At 41.3% G+C, this 17413-nt stretch overlaps 1 protein-coding gene and 1 pseudogene across 3 annotated transcripts in view; both read left to right on the top strand.

The window, feature by feature from the left end:
- The window catches only part of Unc13c (unc-13 homolog C), a 462492-nt gene that overhangs the window by 113854 nt on the left and 331225 nt on the right, over nucleotides 1–17413 (top strand). For all 3 annotated transcript variants that reach the window (XM_013346384.2, XM_026778986.1, XM_005347631.3), the window contains exons 3-4: nucleotides 850–872; nucleotides 1436–1500. In XM_013346384.2, the coding sequence (XP_013201838.1) occupies nucleotides 850–872; nucleotides 1436–1500 (88 nt within the window). The remainder of the gene's footprint in view (nucleotides 1–849; nucleotides 873–1435; nucleotides 1501–17413) is intronic.
- LOC106143778 lies at nucleotides 5744–6140 on the top strand (annotated as a pseudogene).

Here is a 17413-nt window from a genome sequence, read left to right on the forward strand (position 1 = left end):
TTGTAAGGCCCAGATGACCATATCCTATGGAAGATTCAGACTGGACTGTGAAAACAGCAACTCAATAAACACCCCTGAGAGCTCACAGGACTTGGTGCCATGATCAGCTGAACTGGAATATATCAGGCCCTTATTTGTCCTAAGTTGCACTAAAAGGTTGTAGATGCACCAGCCTGGTTGCTTTGTGTGCTTCACCTAGAACTCTGAGTCTCCAAAGCATTGTGTGGAGGGCCAGAGGCCCTGGATCTGAGCTTCCATCAGCCACATACTGCCATAATGATCCACAGTCATTTCATCTTTGCAGACACCAGTCTTGATAAGTATAAGAGAGACTCTTTTTAATTTAACTCAAGTTTCATGATGTCAGAAAGCTCGGATGAATACTCTGATAAAATTAATCCCTGTAGTCATTATTCCTTAATACAACTGCTAGAATATAGCTTGAATTTTGCCAAGTATTTAGCCTCTCAGCAGTATTGTGAACAAGAGGCAACGTGTGACCTCATTCAGATTTGGGTTCAGACTCTAGAGAGCTGGGTAGCTAGTCCAACACATGTAGTAAGTGGCGGAGTCTCAGTTGAACCCCGGGCCCTCCGATTCCTCAGCTTCTTTGTAAAACACATTTCCTTTTATTAAACCTAGAATTCACACTGTTGCTTCTTAAGTGTTCTCAGAAGTCTAGCAATTTGCATTATGAGATCTATGGTCCCTCATTCCCTTGGGGTTCAGCCTTGGAATGGTTCCTTTAGAGTTTTTAATAGTTTCGATGACTCAGTTCATGTGTGTGTTCAATAGTTTCTGGAAAACTCCATCTAACATGTATCCCTTCTTCTCCCGATTCTCTTCCAGACAGCAGCTCTGTGGATGAAAAGGTTTTAATCACACTTTTTTTCTTCTCTCCTGACGGATCTTGTCTTTTGTACCTATTCGTTTGTGACCTGTTGGCCTTGTTTTGGTTTCTCTGCTGAGTTGTGGAAAATGCATGTCTCCCTGGCTTTCCATTCTTTGTCCTTTTAAGTGTCCCCCAGTGTGTCGCATTTATGGAGGGGTTACACCTTGCCAGCTGCGCTATTTAGCTTATACTCGCCAACCCAGGGGTCTGCTACGGTCAAACATGGCATCTGTTCTCAGGTCTGGCTAAGTCCAGACCTTCCTGGCTGATTCATGGTCTCCCCCGCAACCTGTCAAGTGTTAAGGGCAAAGAGTACTTGGAACATGATGCTTTTGTTTAAATGCAGCTAATCTCAAAACCGCCCCCCACAAAACACAGCTTTGACTTGGAGCTGACCCTGCTTAGCATTCGTCATCATAGGTGCTCCCCATCATCCTAGATGCTCCCCGTGTAGTGCAGTCAGCCTGTGTCCCCCAGTCTGCCACGTGTAGCTGTACTATGCTAAACATCTGTTTGTTTTGTTTTTCTTGTGATTCATTTAAGGCTCGCATAGTAAGGGGCAATGATTTGGATGCTTCCAAATTCTCCGCACTCCAGGTGTTTGGTGGGTAAGTACATCTGAATCTCTCTAATTCATCCCACACACCAGTAGCACTTGGCTGTCTTCCCAATGTAGACTTTTGAAGGCAAGGTGTTTGCATGATGATGGTGGTGGTATGGCCAGCCTTGTGGGTTGTTTTTTTTTTAATAACAGTAGTAGCTTTGCCTTTAACCATCTGCTCCTTTTTAATGAAGTTTTTTAATTAATAATATACCTGACTATATTTGTGTGTAATTTCATGTGGACATATGCAAGAAGGAGAAGATTGATATTACCACACCACTGTAGATCCTAACATCATCATTTCGTTCATAAACACAGCCATGCCATCGTACACTGCTGGCATCTGACCAGCTTTTTATTCTGCTTTTTTGCATGTTGCCTATGCATGAATATTTTTGCATATCCATAGCCCAATGAATACAACCATTATTTTTCATACAACAAAGGATTGCATGAATGAGCTAGCAAGTGTTTAACACTTAATCATAAACATAACAAATATCCAAATAAGGATTGTCTCTTTGAAGCCCCAAATTTCACATGGGCATCTCTCTACATGTGTTCCCTGTACTTCCCCTGTGCATGTGCCTTCATATCTCTTCCTGTAATGTCAGTACTTTGTCATTGTCGTAATTCCAGATTTTAACGTAAGTCACGTCATTCCACATGTGAGTAAGTAAGTACCAAGTAAATGTTGCCTTGTCCTGAACTGTTAGAATTGCTTCATTTATGACTGGTTCAACCCTCACAGTGGCCTGGGGGGTAAGTACTATTCTGACATTCATTTTACAAGTGAGGACATCGATGTATTAAGTACCTGAGGTTTCCCTTAATGGAGAAAATGGCAAAGTCAATATTTAAACCCAAATAATTGAATTTGAAAGTCCATGTGCTCCATCACTGTTCCGGGTCACCTTGCAGCTTGTATTTTTCTCTTTTTCATTTAGCTGTGTGCCTTGCAAAACATTATACTTCATTAATTCTAGATGAGGCGTGTATCTCAAAAATGTACATAACAGTACTAATGATTTATCCTGCAATAGTCTCAAAGTTGCTTTATAGAACATGATCACAAATGTTCTGTAACAAACATATTAGACTTTTCCGCTGTAAAATATTTTTAATTTAAATTTTTGAGACGTTCATGCACGAGTGCTGTATTTATATCATTTTTCACCCCCCCCCCCCGGCAACTCTTCCTGTGCCCACCACTTCCCTCTCAAAATTCACTACTCTTCCCATGGACTCAATTATTAAGTTCACTTAATGTCGCTCATGTGGATTTGGGCTTAGGCATGGCCACTGAGGATTGGGTGACCTATCGGAGGACTCATCCCTAGATTCTCCATCTCTCAGTAGCCATTATCTGCCTATATTTCTTCATGGAGGGGTGAGGCCTTGTGAGATTTCCCCCATCCATATGGGCATATGAGCATATGTGCAGGGATGGTTGGATTTTTAAGTGTAATGTTTGAAATAAGATGAAGACATTGCTTATGAAACTATATACATGTATGTAAAGGTTTATATACCTATGAACATGTGTTAGGTGTTAATATGTTAAAGGTTTAATGCATTTTTCTACAATATAAAGAGAAGCAAAAATTCTATATAGATTTTGAGTTTTTTTAAAACATAGGTTTTTATAGGCCATTGTTTTACAATATTCACATTTCTGCAACTGATTTCTTTAATTATATACAGTTACATGCTAGCTGCTTTAAACTGAGGCTTCAGGCTTAAACTTCTTGTAAATGTGTGTGTGTGTGTCAATATTTATAACATTTAATTTTCCCCAACAAAAATGTTGAATATGTATTTGTTATGTATATATCTTAGCTTTCACCTGTGGCTATGATGAAATATCTTGAAAAAAAGCAACTTATGGGAGAAAAGGGTTTATTTGAACTCATAGTTCTGGGTTACAGTTCATCACTGTGGGGAAGTCACAGCAGCAGGAACTAACATCTGGTCCCTCACATTGCATCCCCAGCAAGGCAGAGACCCCGGGTGCAGACACATTAGCGCTTAGAAGACTTTCTCCGTTTTATTCAGTCCAGGATGGCCAGTCTAAGGAATGACGCTGCCCACAGTGAGCAGGTCTTCCCACATCAATCAAGGAATTGAGATAATACTTTAAACCTTCTCAGATGCTATTTTGTTGTCGACTTAGAGATGTGCCAATTGGAAATTAAATCTAACCATCTCAGTGTGTATTAAATTATGTCCATAAATATGTGATAATGGCTCCCATTTCTAATGTCAGAGCATTAGGGAATATCCATAGGAAGTTCATAGATTATCTATAACAACTCAGTTCCTCACTAGCCTATAAAAGCTATTTCTTTGTTTACTAAAAACTTGCAGAAAGTTAAATAAGAGGGTAAACTTCAAAAATCATGTAAGCTGTATTCTAGTTTGATTGTGAAGATGCGATGTGGCATACTGTCATGATACTGGATGTGGGTACCCCCACCTGCCGCAGTGCCCATCATATCATAAACCCCTTGACCCCATAACTCATGTTGGGACATGGATCTTTTTCACTGTGACAGCAACAGAGTTCTTCACTCATATTTTTATTATATGTGTTATATATAAATTTATGTGTGGGGGTATACATTTAATATTTACATGTGTGTATGTGTATGTACATGTGTGCTATACTGCATGGAGGTCAAATGTTGATATCCAGTGCTCTCCACTTTATTTTCTGAGATAAATTCCTTCTCTGAGTCCAGAACTTGCTGACTCCATGAGACTGACTGGCCAGCAAGGCCAGGCACCTGCCTGTTCCTGTCTCCCTAACACTGGGGCACATGCTAGAAATCAGTCCTCATATGTGATCAGCATGCTTTCCCCACTGCCTCTGTGTGTGTGTGTGTGTGTGTGTGTGTGTGTGTGTGTGTGTGTGTGTGTGTGTGTAGGAGAGAAGGGGGAGAGAGAAAGAGAGAGAGAGAGATTTGTCTCTGCCTGAATGCTTATTTCCTTTTAGGAAAAAAATACACAAAAACTCAGAGAGTATTCTTTCAGAAATATTTGCTTATTTTATCTTTTCTGAAAACAACTGACATCTTTCCAGATACCAGGCAGTGTGGCTGTCATTCTTCTTCATCACACACGTTGCTGTCCTGGAAAACTCAGAGCCAATCCAACTTCAAAAGTAGGAAGACATGGCTCCTTGATGGCTGTATATGTTGTTTTTCACGTGCTCTTCTCGCACCCCTTATCTGTTCCAGCTAAGCTATACCCACCCTTCCCTGCTTCCCCTGGAATTGATGAAAAGCAGCACACACTTCCTGAAACTAGATCAGAGAGCTAACAATTCCACATTCTGGTTTTCACTCGGCTCTTTAGACTCTCTCAGTGCTACCAGAAAGGATATGCCAAGCTTGGTTCCGCTTTGTCACTGTGAAGATTCTGAGAGCCTCTGGGAAAGGAACCAGGAGAGAGAAAATACGAAGAGGGAGAAGGCTGGAAGGGGTCACATATCTCAGTCAAGTCCCTAGCATCTAACGTTTTGGTAGTTTGATAAAGTTTGGGTAATTTTTGTCATGAGTGTAAAGAAAACAATCATATAAAAAGCATGCATGGCACTCCACTAGTTTGCCATGAGGTGGCCAGGAGGAGTGTCTCGGTGATAAGTGGAAGGGATCAGGTATAGGCAACAAAAGCCCATTAGGTAGTTCTAACATCTGGAAAGGCAGCAGGCAGGGGGAGGAAGAGAGCTTACGTTTGAGGAGCCTGATACCAAACACAAGAAGGACCTGTTGGATAGAGCTGCAGGGAGCCACAGGCAGAAGGCTACCTCCTGGAGGAGCCCTGCTTGGCATAGGTGGCTGGCTGCATGATCTCTACAGATCCAGTCTTAGCTGTGAGAAAGGCAGCTCAGGGATGTATACTATTGTGGGTTCTGGAGATGCAGCAGTACAAGGCTGACATCAGACTACCATGTTCTCACCAAATCATCTCTAACAGATATCATAGTATCTGAATCTACCTTCCATGGGACCCAGCCACAGCCAAACAAAACCGCGTGAGTAAATAATTGTGGATAAGACAGTATGGGACACTTCTCCGATTTTAATTAGAATGACACCCTTTGGAGGGCCCTTCTTTGGACACCTGTTGTCGGTCTCCCTGACTGCATCAGGAGCAGTTCAGTGGTTCACTGTGCCTTACTCCCCAAGCACCAGCCTTGTCTGAAGGAGAATTGAAGAAATGTTACAGCTTGTTCCTTCCCAGGCATGCTGCTTAGAGGCTCTCGGAAGTGTTCTCACCATTTAACACACCATCATAGGCTCTCCTACAACACAGGCTTTCAGAAACTAGCCTGTCCCGAACTCCTGGTAATAGGAGTCTTTACCTTTATACCAAGTAGGTAGGAAAAGCACCAAAATCTATGTGTGGCCTGTGGCAGGCCATACTTCAGGGGGTTCCTGCTATAAGACCAAAAGTCTCAATGAGATTGTCTAAAACAGAGAAGCATGCCAGCGGGTCTATGGTGGTTCCACTGGTGCTACGTGCATCTGAGTCAGGATCAAGCCTGCTTTCCCTGAGGGAAAAGTTGTTGTCCGCGTGTTGAAGGTGCAAGGACAGAGTCAGAAAGTGAAAAAGAAAAAAAGAAAGACTTTTAAGTCATAAAAATCAAATGCCACTTCAAAGAAAATGCTGCAGCCTAGAGGTAAAGAAGGACAGTTTCAAAATGGAGATTTCTACTCTCTTTCTCTTCCTCCATTCTTTTTCTCTGCAGAATGCTTCTCAAGATGGCTGCTTCTTTAGCTCAAGTGGTGGCAGGTTCATGGTTCTGAAATGGCCTGCTTCTGTTTCCTTACACGTGGGTATCTTCCAACACCAGTAGCAGGATTCTTCATCCTTGTTAGGAAAGAGGCCCTGGTGAGAGGAGGTAAAATTGGAGCAGGAAGAAAGAAAAATGGAGAACAGCTCTTGAAAGACTCGGGACTGGGGTCGGATAGGGGAAAACATTAAAACATTGTAGTCTGACTTCATTTTCAAATGAATCAAACTAGGGAGAAAAAAGAATCTCAGATTTCCAAGGCTGTTCATCTGTTCCCATGAGCCTGATTTGCAAAAGCACACAAGTCAGCGCTTCCTGGTGTTTCTCTGTTTTCTGACTCACCTGGATTGCAACAGTTCTCTCTGTCGCTTGTTCGAGGATCTACCTTGAGTCAGAAGCATACAATATTCATTCAACTGGGTGAATTTTTCTGAATTCCTGGCACAAGTTTGATATTGCTTTTGGGTTTATATTTCTCCACTCACTGCTTGAAGGTCTCCAAGAGTTTAGCAATGAGACCACATTATACAATCTGTGCCAGCCACACCAATACCGGTCATGGGGGAGGGAAAGAGGAAACCCCCGACTCTAACTTCCAGTTAGGTGCTTCCTTGGGTATTTCCCTTCCTTTTAAAGCAAAGAGCTTACTTTAGATTAAAACTGGATCAGAGATCATTAACTTTAGGAAAATTCTGGGATGGAAACAGAGACCAATTTCACAGGTCATTGTTGCGCAATACTTTAATAATAAATCTATATTTTTAGCCTCCATCCACACTGCCATTGACGACAGCTATGGCTATGTTTCTCCAGCTCCTGTTGTGTCCAGTCTCTGTGCTATTGAAGAGTAGTCCTCCCTATACAGAGTCTTCTCCAACTCAGAGGTGCATACCAACCCGTCTTCATCTGCGCTGTGAAACGCTGATCCTTCTGTGTGAACTTGAGTAGCTTTCGTGATTTCTGTCTCTAGTTTATAAAAAGAACACAGCATTCATCCTCCCATGCTCTCATTTGCCTTTTTCATTCATGTAGCACCTATGAATTTCTAAAATTGGATAGTCATTTGAAGGAGCGTAGTTGGGTTAAAGGATTGCAGAGAAAACATAGCAGCCAGTTCCAGGTACAATTACACCAGAGGTGGCAATGAAAGTTGAAAGAGGTGTGTAAAAGAAGAGCAACTCCTGGCTCTGCCACACACTCACAGCACAGACAGTGGGTGCCCACTGGCTTCCATGAAGTCCTCCTACCGAGCGGACATACCTTATCCTAAATGCCAATCAAGTTTTACCGCTGTAATTTATGACACCCATGAATGGGAATAAACGCAACCCGGAATTTTATTGATTGCATGAAAATTCTTTGTCTCCTATGGAAGATACATATAATTTTTAGATGCCGTGTTCTCAGAGGATGACCCCACACCCATATTAAATCCTCTTCCCTTTGGAGGAGATCACAACCACCTTCAGCTCTGCTGGCATAATCCATATGCACAGCATGGTTAGCTCAGCTCGGGCCTGAGTTTTCTTTGTTAGGTAACTAAGCGCCAATCTAAACCACACCCCAGAAACTTGGGATGTGGCTCATGTGGTAGAGCGCTTGCCTAGCACGCACAGTCTTGCAGTTGCTCTCTAGCACGACCTGAATGGGACATGATGGTACGCAGCTGTAATCCACATAGCCAGGAGGGTCAGGAACTCACAGTCATACGCAGCAAAATAATGATTTTGAGGCTAGCCAGGATTATACAAGATCCCATCTCAAACAAACAAGCAAATGAAAAATCCAACACAAGTTTCACTTTTCCCTGTTCGGTAAGGCTAATAACTCTTGTTAACTCTCATTTGTTAGAAGATAACTTATGTCTTGTACTTTCCAGACTGGGTGCTTAGTAAAATCCTGTCAGTTTCAGTGATGTCAGCCATACCCTGTACAACTCGCAAGGCTCATCCCTTTTCAGAAAAATCAAGGCCATAAACATAATCCTCAACCTCACCATCCTGACCCCATTCGAAGATTTTCTTCCTCGGGATCAACAACAAAAAAACCTGACTTTATCCAGTGCAAGCCATCTTCTCTTTGGCCGTGGAGCATCATAGGAGGATCTACCTGTGGGAAAAGTTCATCCTTGGAAGACTTAGATTCTTTGTTAAAGAATGTCAGGAGAGTGGCAGCTATAGTAACCTCCCTGGTCATCCTTTCAGCAGGCTGAAGAAGGGGTGGGGGGGGGTTGCAAACATGCAGCCAACCTGCGCTACACAGCAAAATACTACCCCAGAGAATCGCCAGATAATAGCCTTGAGGAGAATATGCTTGTTGAGGGAAATTACTACTAGACACACCACATTTTTCCAGAAGCTTCTCTGTGATCAATTTGGTGAACATTTACATATTCAAAACCTCAAGACACATCTCTCCATCTCCGGCTTGCCTCACATTCATGAATAAATCTGAGAGTTTAAAATACATCACACAGAATCCAGCTTAATCTTCTAACACCTTCTAGATGAAAGAGAAGAAAATGCCGTCTTCATGAAATCAGTATTCAGGCTCTCCTTAAAAGGGGTCAGTTACATAACTGTAGAAAACGTTACCTGTTGTAGGGAGTAGAATAATGACCCGTGTTCGAAACTGTGTTCATTTCCTTTCTATTGCTGTGATAAAACACCACAACCGGCGCAACTTATAAAGAAAGCATTTAACCGGGCTTACAGCTTCAGAGGATTAGTATCCATGACAGAGTAGCAAAGGGACAGCAGCAGGCAGCTGAAACAGCAGCTGAGAGCTCACATCTCACAAGCAGCAGTCAGAGCGCACACTGGGGGTGATGGGAGGCCTTTGAACCTAAGTTCGCCTTTGTGGTACACCTCTTCAAACAAGGCCATATGTCCTAATCCTTTCCAAACAGGTCTACCAACTAGGGACTGAGTATTCAAATATATGAGCCAATGGGAGGCATTCTCATTCAGCCCACCACAGTCCATTCCCTGCCCCCACTGATTTATGGCAATATCATAAATGCAAAATGTACCTAGTCCAATTTAAAATTTCCCCATAGCTTTTCAGTCTCAACCCTTTTTGAAGCCCAAAGTCTCTTCTGAGACTTCAGGCAAAATCTCTTCAAAGGTCCCTGTAAAATCAAAAATCAATGACATAGAATTATATATGTCTGTGTGTGTACGTATATATATGTACACACACACACACATGAGCGCATACACACACACACACACACACACACACACACATTTCAAAAGGTAGGAAAAGAGACATAGTGGTAAAAGACCAAACAAGATGAAAACCCTGCAGAACAAACTTCAAATCCTGTAACTCTTTGTCTGGTATCAGAGGGGTTATATGGTTCTACCCTTTTGTCTTTGCTGCCATCAACATACCTGGACCAGTCAAACTCCCTGTCGGCAGCTCTCCTTTGCCAGATAGCCCATGATTCTGGCATCTCCAGCATCTTGAGGTCTCCAAGGAAATGCAGAATTCCCTTTCACAGCTTTACAGAGTGGCCTCTTAAGGCCTCTTGCCCTCTCAGGACCTACATGAAGGAACTGTCCTGCCACACACTTCCTGGCCTCATCAGCTCTCCTTACCTGGGGAGGAGGATTCTAGAACCCCTTTCCCCGTGTGCATTCATGACTCTAGAGTCACGGCCATGTGAATGATGCTGTCCGATTGGCAAGGGTCTGGTGCTTCTGAAGCACATTTGCAGCAGTTTTTGTCTATTGTTGCTTTCTCAGAGCAGACCATTCTTTAGGCATTTACTCTTGCAGGCTGGAAGCCCCAAGGGCACCCCTCTCCTTTATCCTTTCAGCACAAGTCTTGGTGACAACATTAATTTTTGTGTGTTTTTTTAATCTCTTCAAACTGTACAGTTTGTGTTTCTTTTTGCCCCGCTTGCTCTTTTTCACGGTAGCCTGCTTAAGCGTGATGACTCATAACCACATGACAGGGTCAATAACACAGCTTTCTTGAAATCTCCTTTGCCAAAGAAATTAGCCTATTGCTTTTAAATTTAGCCATAGACAAATTCTTTGGACAAGGGCAGAAAGCAGCCCCACTGTTCATCAAAATGTCAACAAGAAATATATTGGGCCCACTTGTTAATATTGCCCCCTCCGAAACTTCCTGAGCTGATCTCTACAGTCTGTAATGTTCTCTGCACTACTGTCTTCTGAGAAATTACTAGGATGGCCTACTGAGCTCTGCTCATAGCCTTCAACTACTTTTCTAGTCTAAAGTCCCAAGATCTTCCACATCCCACAAAAAAAAAAAAAGAAAAATTGTCAGGTTCTTTAAAAAAAAAATCTGACATCCTAGCACCAACTTCTATATTAGTTTATTTTCTATTGTTGTGATTAAAACATCTTGATCAAGATACATTATAAAGGGACACATTTCACTGGGCCTTTATAGTTAGATATTTTGGTTTCAGGTGACAGTAGGCAGCTGCAGCAGCAACTAAGATCTGACCTCTCACAAGCAGGAAACAGAAGACATAATAGAGATGACAGAAGGCTTCTGAAGCCTCAGAGCCTGCCCCTGTGACATACCTCCTTCAACAAGGACACACCTCCTCATTCTTCCCAAACAATTCTACCAAGTGTTCAAATGTATGAGCCTATGGGGTTCGTTCTTATTCAAAGCACCACAATGACCAAGCCAAAACACAAGTGTGATCCCACCAAACAAGAGGAAGTTATGATGCAGGCCCTGGTTCCTAACCCTGGTGATTCATCCCAAAGTGTCACATTAAGTAGAACTAATATTAAAAATGCCAGAAGAAAATTCAATGAGGAGTAATTAATAACTCTAAAGTGACCATTATATTTCCCAAGAAAGCCCACAATTAGCATGATTTTCAGTCTTATTTAATAAACATTATTATATCCCATGAAGGAAGTTAACAGATTATCTCCGTAGCCTATATAATAATGATACAACAGAGCAAGAAAATAATCACAGCTCATAAAATAATATGCTTCTGCAGCCTTATAATATTTCACTCCTCATTTAAAGTAACAAATTCCTCAATCCATAGCACCTTCTTAAATATTTAACAGCCTGCTGCTGGAACAGCGGTGTAGTTCTCAAGACACATTGGTTCTATCTCCAACTAGCAGATGAAGAAGCTGCTTGCTCTTAAGCCCCCTTTACTATTTGGAGACCATAGTAATATGATAAGGTCATTACAAAGAGGCATTTTAGATGGTGTTTTAAAAACTGGAACAGCGTCTCATGCATAATTATCCTGATGATCCCATCACTAATACTCTTTGACATGTTATACCCAGCCACATATTGAAGCGCTGTGTAGCACTCACTTCAATTCTCATAACAAATTTTGAATCAAGTAAAAATGATAATGTTATGAATAAAATAACTGAGGCTTAGAGACATGCTGCATGCTCAAGCTGAAGTAAGGTCTAAATGTCAAGCTAAGATTTGACTGGGACTACATGACTGCAGGACTTCATGGCTTCACTGCTATGCCAGATTGATAGAATCTTCAGATAACCATAGTCACCTCTGGATCAGTTCTGTTATGCATTATCCTAAGTATTACACACCTTGTGGTTTACATTCTTGTGATATTTTGGCAAACATTGGGACTGCTTCATGTCCTTGCCCAAGAATTCAAAAGTAATAGAGAAGGTATGCTTGGAGAGGTAGTTGAATATCTGAATGTCTGGTCACACATAGGAAGCAGTGCAGTAGCCTCTGAATATCATAAAGTAGTGAGCACTTGAGCCTTTTAAAACAATCGCGGTTGAACAAATCCTTGGAGAGGAAAATGAGAGGGAAGCCAGTGAGCTTCTATTCACAGCATTGTATAGGTTTTTACAACTAGGGCAGAGTCATCTGTCAAAAGCATGAAAGACATAATGTTTATAGAGACACTAGTCTCCTCCAGCAGGTGCACTCAGACATGCCTGGCGTGGCTTTTGCTTAGAGGACTTTCACACAACTCTGTCAGCCACGATAAGCATCACTGTACCTCCAGCTCGTTATCTTGATGTCATACTCAACAATGCCAGGTAGGAAAGACTGGAGCCTGAGGTGTGTACAAACCATCGCTATTAGAAAAATCCAAGTACAAACCTTTTCAGAATGGTGACATTGTCATGGTATAATCCCTCCATATAATAAAAGTGGCTGAGGGATATGTATTTGAAATAGGTAGATTCGAAGCCGCCACTACAGAATCTCGGTCTCACTGATGGATTTGAAAACCACAGGTAATGAATTTCAGTCACATTACATTGTATTCACAGAATCATTTAATGTGTCCCAACTTCGTATCCCTTGGCGGGGACAGATAACTTTATAGTAGAGTGTCAAAAACTTACAACTTTGTGATGCACAGAGGTAGAATATTCTGAATACAAAAGAGGGATTTTCCAAGATGCAGAATTCTAGACATCAAACTGGAAAAATCCTAAGTGAACAGCTTACTGTCCACTCTGGATGATCTTGGAGAATCTAACTGGCCCAGCTGAAGACTATGTTGTTCCTGTAAGATAACACACATGTCTAGCTCACTAGATCCTGCCATGTGAAAGTTGAGCAACACACTTCCCCTACACAGCCCCTTTTCTGCGGATCTGCTGAAGAAAGCACATGAACTCACGCTTGGGAATGTAGTCTCTCAGTCTGGGTCCCTACCGAGTACATTTCCTTGGTCATAACTGTCAGTCCTTGCTGCAACTCTCTTCTGCCTGCCACAGGGAGCTACAGCCTGGGCAAAGTGCTGTTTCCTCATCTTCATCACGATGGCCCACTTGTGTTGTTACTTTCAAAGCTGGGCCCAGATCCTTCCATTGATTAGAAAATCTTTCTATTTCCTACCACTGAGCATTTCCTTACTGGCAACGCATCACACTTATTATACATTAATAGCTAGCAATTCTGTGTTTGCTATCAATCCAGCTACAGTAGAAACATGCTGATAGGATACCCAGAGTGTCTCTAGCATCTGAACTCTTTAGACTAGTGGAGCAGATAGCACAATCTTAATAAAAGTCTGACAAAATATTAATGCTAATGTCCATAGACTTAAAAGAGAAAAACTCATGGAAGAAGACAATAATTTATCCCATAGCATCAAGTCAATAGGTTTGTTCAGAGCACAGCAAGTGAAAAAGCCCTGTCCATCCTACAGGTCCTTAGGATCTGGGTAGAAGATGTGATAAAGGCAGCCATATTTCCTCTTGGGCTTGTTTCGTTGAGCTAATAAAGTGATTGAAAGGATGGCATACACAATATATAGGACTGGACAGTAAAAACATGTCCTGTGGCTAGCATATGTCAAATGGCTCTTGATACATTGATTGACTCTTACTACACTTTGGTCGGGAGCAATCACTTGAATATAAGAACTGTCTTTCCTATTTGGTACATGTACAAGGTTCGTGACTGGTGTGATGGATTTTGAAGATAGGCTGGTGTCAATTGGAAATCCCTAAAATATTAGCTAACACTATGGGATTGTTTTCGCTGTGATTTTATACCTGCTTTACTTAGTCTAAATACTTGAAGGATTATTATCTCACCCCAGTGGCAATGGTGTCCTGAAGTGTTTCTTAAGTATTATGGTGTTCTGGGAATGCAGAACCCAGGTAGCCTCCATCTTCTGTTAGATACCATTGAATTATGGGAAAGTAAGGTCTTAGTGGCCTCTGCCTTTATATAAGTATCATTGTATTGAGATATAGAATCCTGGTAGTCTCACATTCCCTTAGGTATTATTGTATTATGAGAAGACATTATCCTGGTGACCTCCAATGTTCCTTGGGTATCATTGCATGGGTGCATTCTTTGTCTGCCTTTGAAAGCAATACTTCAGTTTCCTGTTGGGTGAAGCCAGCAAAGATACAAACAATGGTTTGAAAAACTTAACTTCTGTTGCATGAAGTGTGAGGCAAAACCAGGGGCTTTGCTGTATTTGGAAGCCTAGCAACTGTGAAGTTTTTGGAATGCCATTGAAACAGAGTGCCAGACAATGACCCCAGCTTTTATCATGCTAGGTTTAAGAATAATAGGAAATGATTGTCAATTAGAAATGTTAGATGGATAACCAGGGCTGTCGGCCCAAATCATAGGTGAAGCTTTAGTGATTTGAAATCCAATTCCACAGAAGTTGTAGCTAGGGGAAAATGACATAAAACCTAGCAACCTATACTAGGGAACCAGAAATAAGGACACCATTATACCTTCCTAACAGTACACACTGCCTTGTTTAGATCAGGAGCAAGGCAGGTAATTATGTCATAGAGACTGTGACAAGCTGTCAATCAATCCTTAGGAGAGCTTTAGATTCATTGTGTGTTAATATGTAAACAATGATAAAACCCTCATTTACTCTCTTTTTAAATTTAAAAGTGGAACTCAATAGTTTGGGATCTTATATAAACTCAGAAGTCTCAAATACATTTTAAACTAAAAATCCATCTAAATTATAGCCATGGGGAAAATATTTTTTTTCTGCAGAAGTGTGCATTTTTTAATTTTTAATTTTCCATTTTATTTGGTTGCTGTTAGTAGAAAAGTAATTGATATGTGTGAACATTTAACACAGGCACAGAGTAAATAGATGTTTATTACATTGGTAACTAGTAAATAGTCTTATTTTTTCATTAATATTGTTTTTATTTTGTGTGTGTGCATATGTGCATACAAGCACCCATGTGCCACAGCTCGCACATAAGGTCACATTCAGTCCTTTCCTGCCTCCTGGATTCTGGGGGATCAAACTCAGGCTGTCAGGATTGGCAGCAGGCAATTTTACCAGCTGAGTCATCTCACCGAGGCTGGTGTTGGTTTTAATGTCCCTTCAGTATTTCTATAGCTCTGGTAGATCCCTGTTAGTGGATTTCGATTTTACAAACCAAGCAGTATTTTGTTAGAACTTAAGTGTTCATTATGAAGAGGGAAAAATATCTTAATTTCGACATCCATCAGTCAGTAGGACAGAGAGAAGCCATGTTGGGTAACAACTGAACAAAAGAGCCCAGATAATTCACAGGCTCTGGGTTGTCGTGAAAACACAATCTGCTCCATCTGTATTTCATCTAGAGGCCACGTCTACAATCTGAATCATCAGTAGAAAGTCCAAGCTGGCCAATGGAGACCTGGGTAGTGGAATTCTTGAAATTGCATGTTAGTTACAACACAAAGATTCACTTCCCAGCTATTTACCTCATTTGATGGTGGTAGAAGACATACCAGGGTCAGTGATCTTAACCAGCTAAACCATAGCTGGAAAACCGAAGTATTTAAAAAAAAATCCATCCAGATTTTTCTCAAAATGGAACAAATAACTCAGTATTTATTTCTATCAGCTCAGAGCTTTGCCTTTTTATCTTGGCATATTCTCATTTTGTCCGAGACTGAACCCCATGTGCCTTTTCCTGGTTATCCTTCAGCTTCTGGCTTTCCCAGGCTTTTGCATGACTCTGTCATGAAGGATTTGCAGTTCTGCTGAAGCACAGGCTTCCGCTGATACCCAGCATTCTCGTTTCTATGCTTCCCTGCTCCTCGGCAATTAGGAGGGCCCATGGGAGAGCCTTATTGGTGCTGGTTCTAAATGCACATGTGCCTTGCCTGTGTGACACAACTACCTTTTTCTGGAGACTTTGATTGTTATTTTATCCTTTAGCAATGTGGGTTTAGAAACATATAAATTATCTTATGCAGTAATGTTTACTATAGAAATGAAAGTATTTTCATGAAAATATGTTAATAACAATACGCAATAAGTAGTTCCAAAAATAATGAGGTGGCTCTACACAGTGACCCATATAATGTCTAACTACAGTTACAACTATATTTAAAACTGTAGTCCTTAGTGATTTCACTACTGAGAAAAGTCCACCTCTTTGGTTTACTATCAGGCTCACATGTGATGGCAGAATCTAGACTTGCAACAACTTGGGCTTATATCACAGTGAGCCATGGAAGGAAGACCAGGAGTTATCTTTAATTACCTAGGTGAGCCCATGCTATCAGAGGGAAAACATTTGAACTTCGGTGGCTTTACTCTGGGAAGTAACCTAGCAATAATACTGTAAAGTTCTCTCCCTCTCAAACTCACTTTATTACCCTCTACTCAATCAGGGTACTTCTTTTTTTGTTGTTTTGTTTTAATCAGACAGAGCCCTAAATTTTAATCAACTTCTTTTATTATGTTTTTGCCCTTTGGGACCAGTTGCAGGAATTAGATATTCCCTGGCTGTTAGCGAATAAATTGCCACGTCTTTCTCTACACATTGTCCATACTTTTTAGCTTGCATTTAGTTCATTAGCTGGTTGTATTACACCTCTCAAAAATAACTCTCTGGTTCCCTTTCCAATCAGATTTTGACACTGGTTTCGGTGGTTGTAAAGGAGGAAGAATACACGAAGCCTGCTTCACACCAGTGTAGTCAGTCTGGTATAGAGCATCGGGCCAGATTCACACCGGCTTCAGCTCTTTGTAAAATATAGGGAAATCTGAATCTCAAACAATAATGATAATAATAATAATTTTTAGAGTCTTCTTTGTACTTTTGCTTGCTCCAAATACTTTGATGATTTTTTTTATCAAAGTTCAACAATATAATTTATGCAGTTTGCTACTAGGTTAGCATGTATTAATATATAATTGGTTTCGTGACATTGCTATACATGCATAGAAAGTATTTTGAGCATATGCAATTCATCACCCTCTTTTGGTCCCCTCATTTTCACCGATGCCCTTTCTATTACCAATTAGCTGCATTTCTCCTTTCCTGTCTTTTTAAAAGTCACCCAATGAGTTTCACGAGGGTTGCCCATAGGAGCATGGGTGGGGTTATTTACAGGAGCACAGGCAACTTGCCAGTGCCTATACCCCTGAAAAGAAATCTCTTCTCTCGCAGCTACCACTAGCTGCCTGTAGATCTTCGGGGGGTGGGGGGTTGTTGGGGCCTCTTGAGCCCCCTGCCCCAGCTCCGTGACAGAATACTAACAGGCCCAACCTTATACAGATCATGTGCACACTGAAGCTGTTTTGACTTCCAGAGTACAGTGACTACATCAGCACTACAACCCCTTCCTTCTACCTTACAATTTATAAATATGTATTTACAGT

This window comes from Microtus ochrogaster, chromosome 5 (genome assembly GCF_000317375.1).
Source record: "Microtus ochrogaster isolate Prairie Vole_2 chromosome 5, MicOch1.0, whole genome shotgun sequence".
In the NCBI taxonomy this organism is placed as follows: domain Eukaryota; kingdom Metazoa; phylum Chordata; class Mammalia; order Rodentia; family Cricetidae; genus Microtus; species Microtus ochrogaster.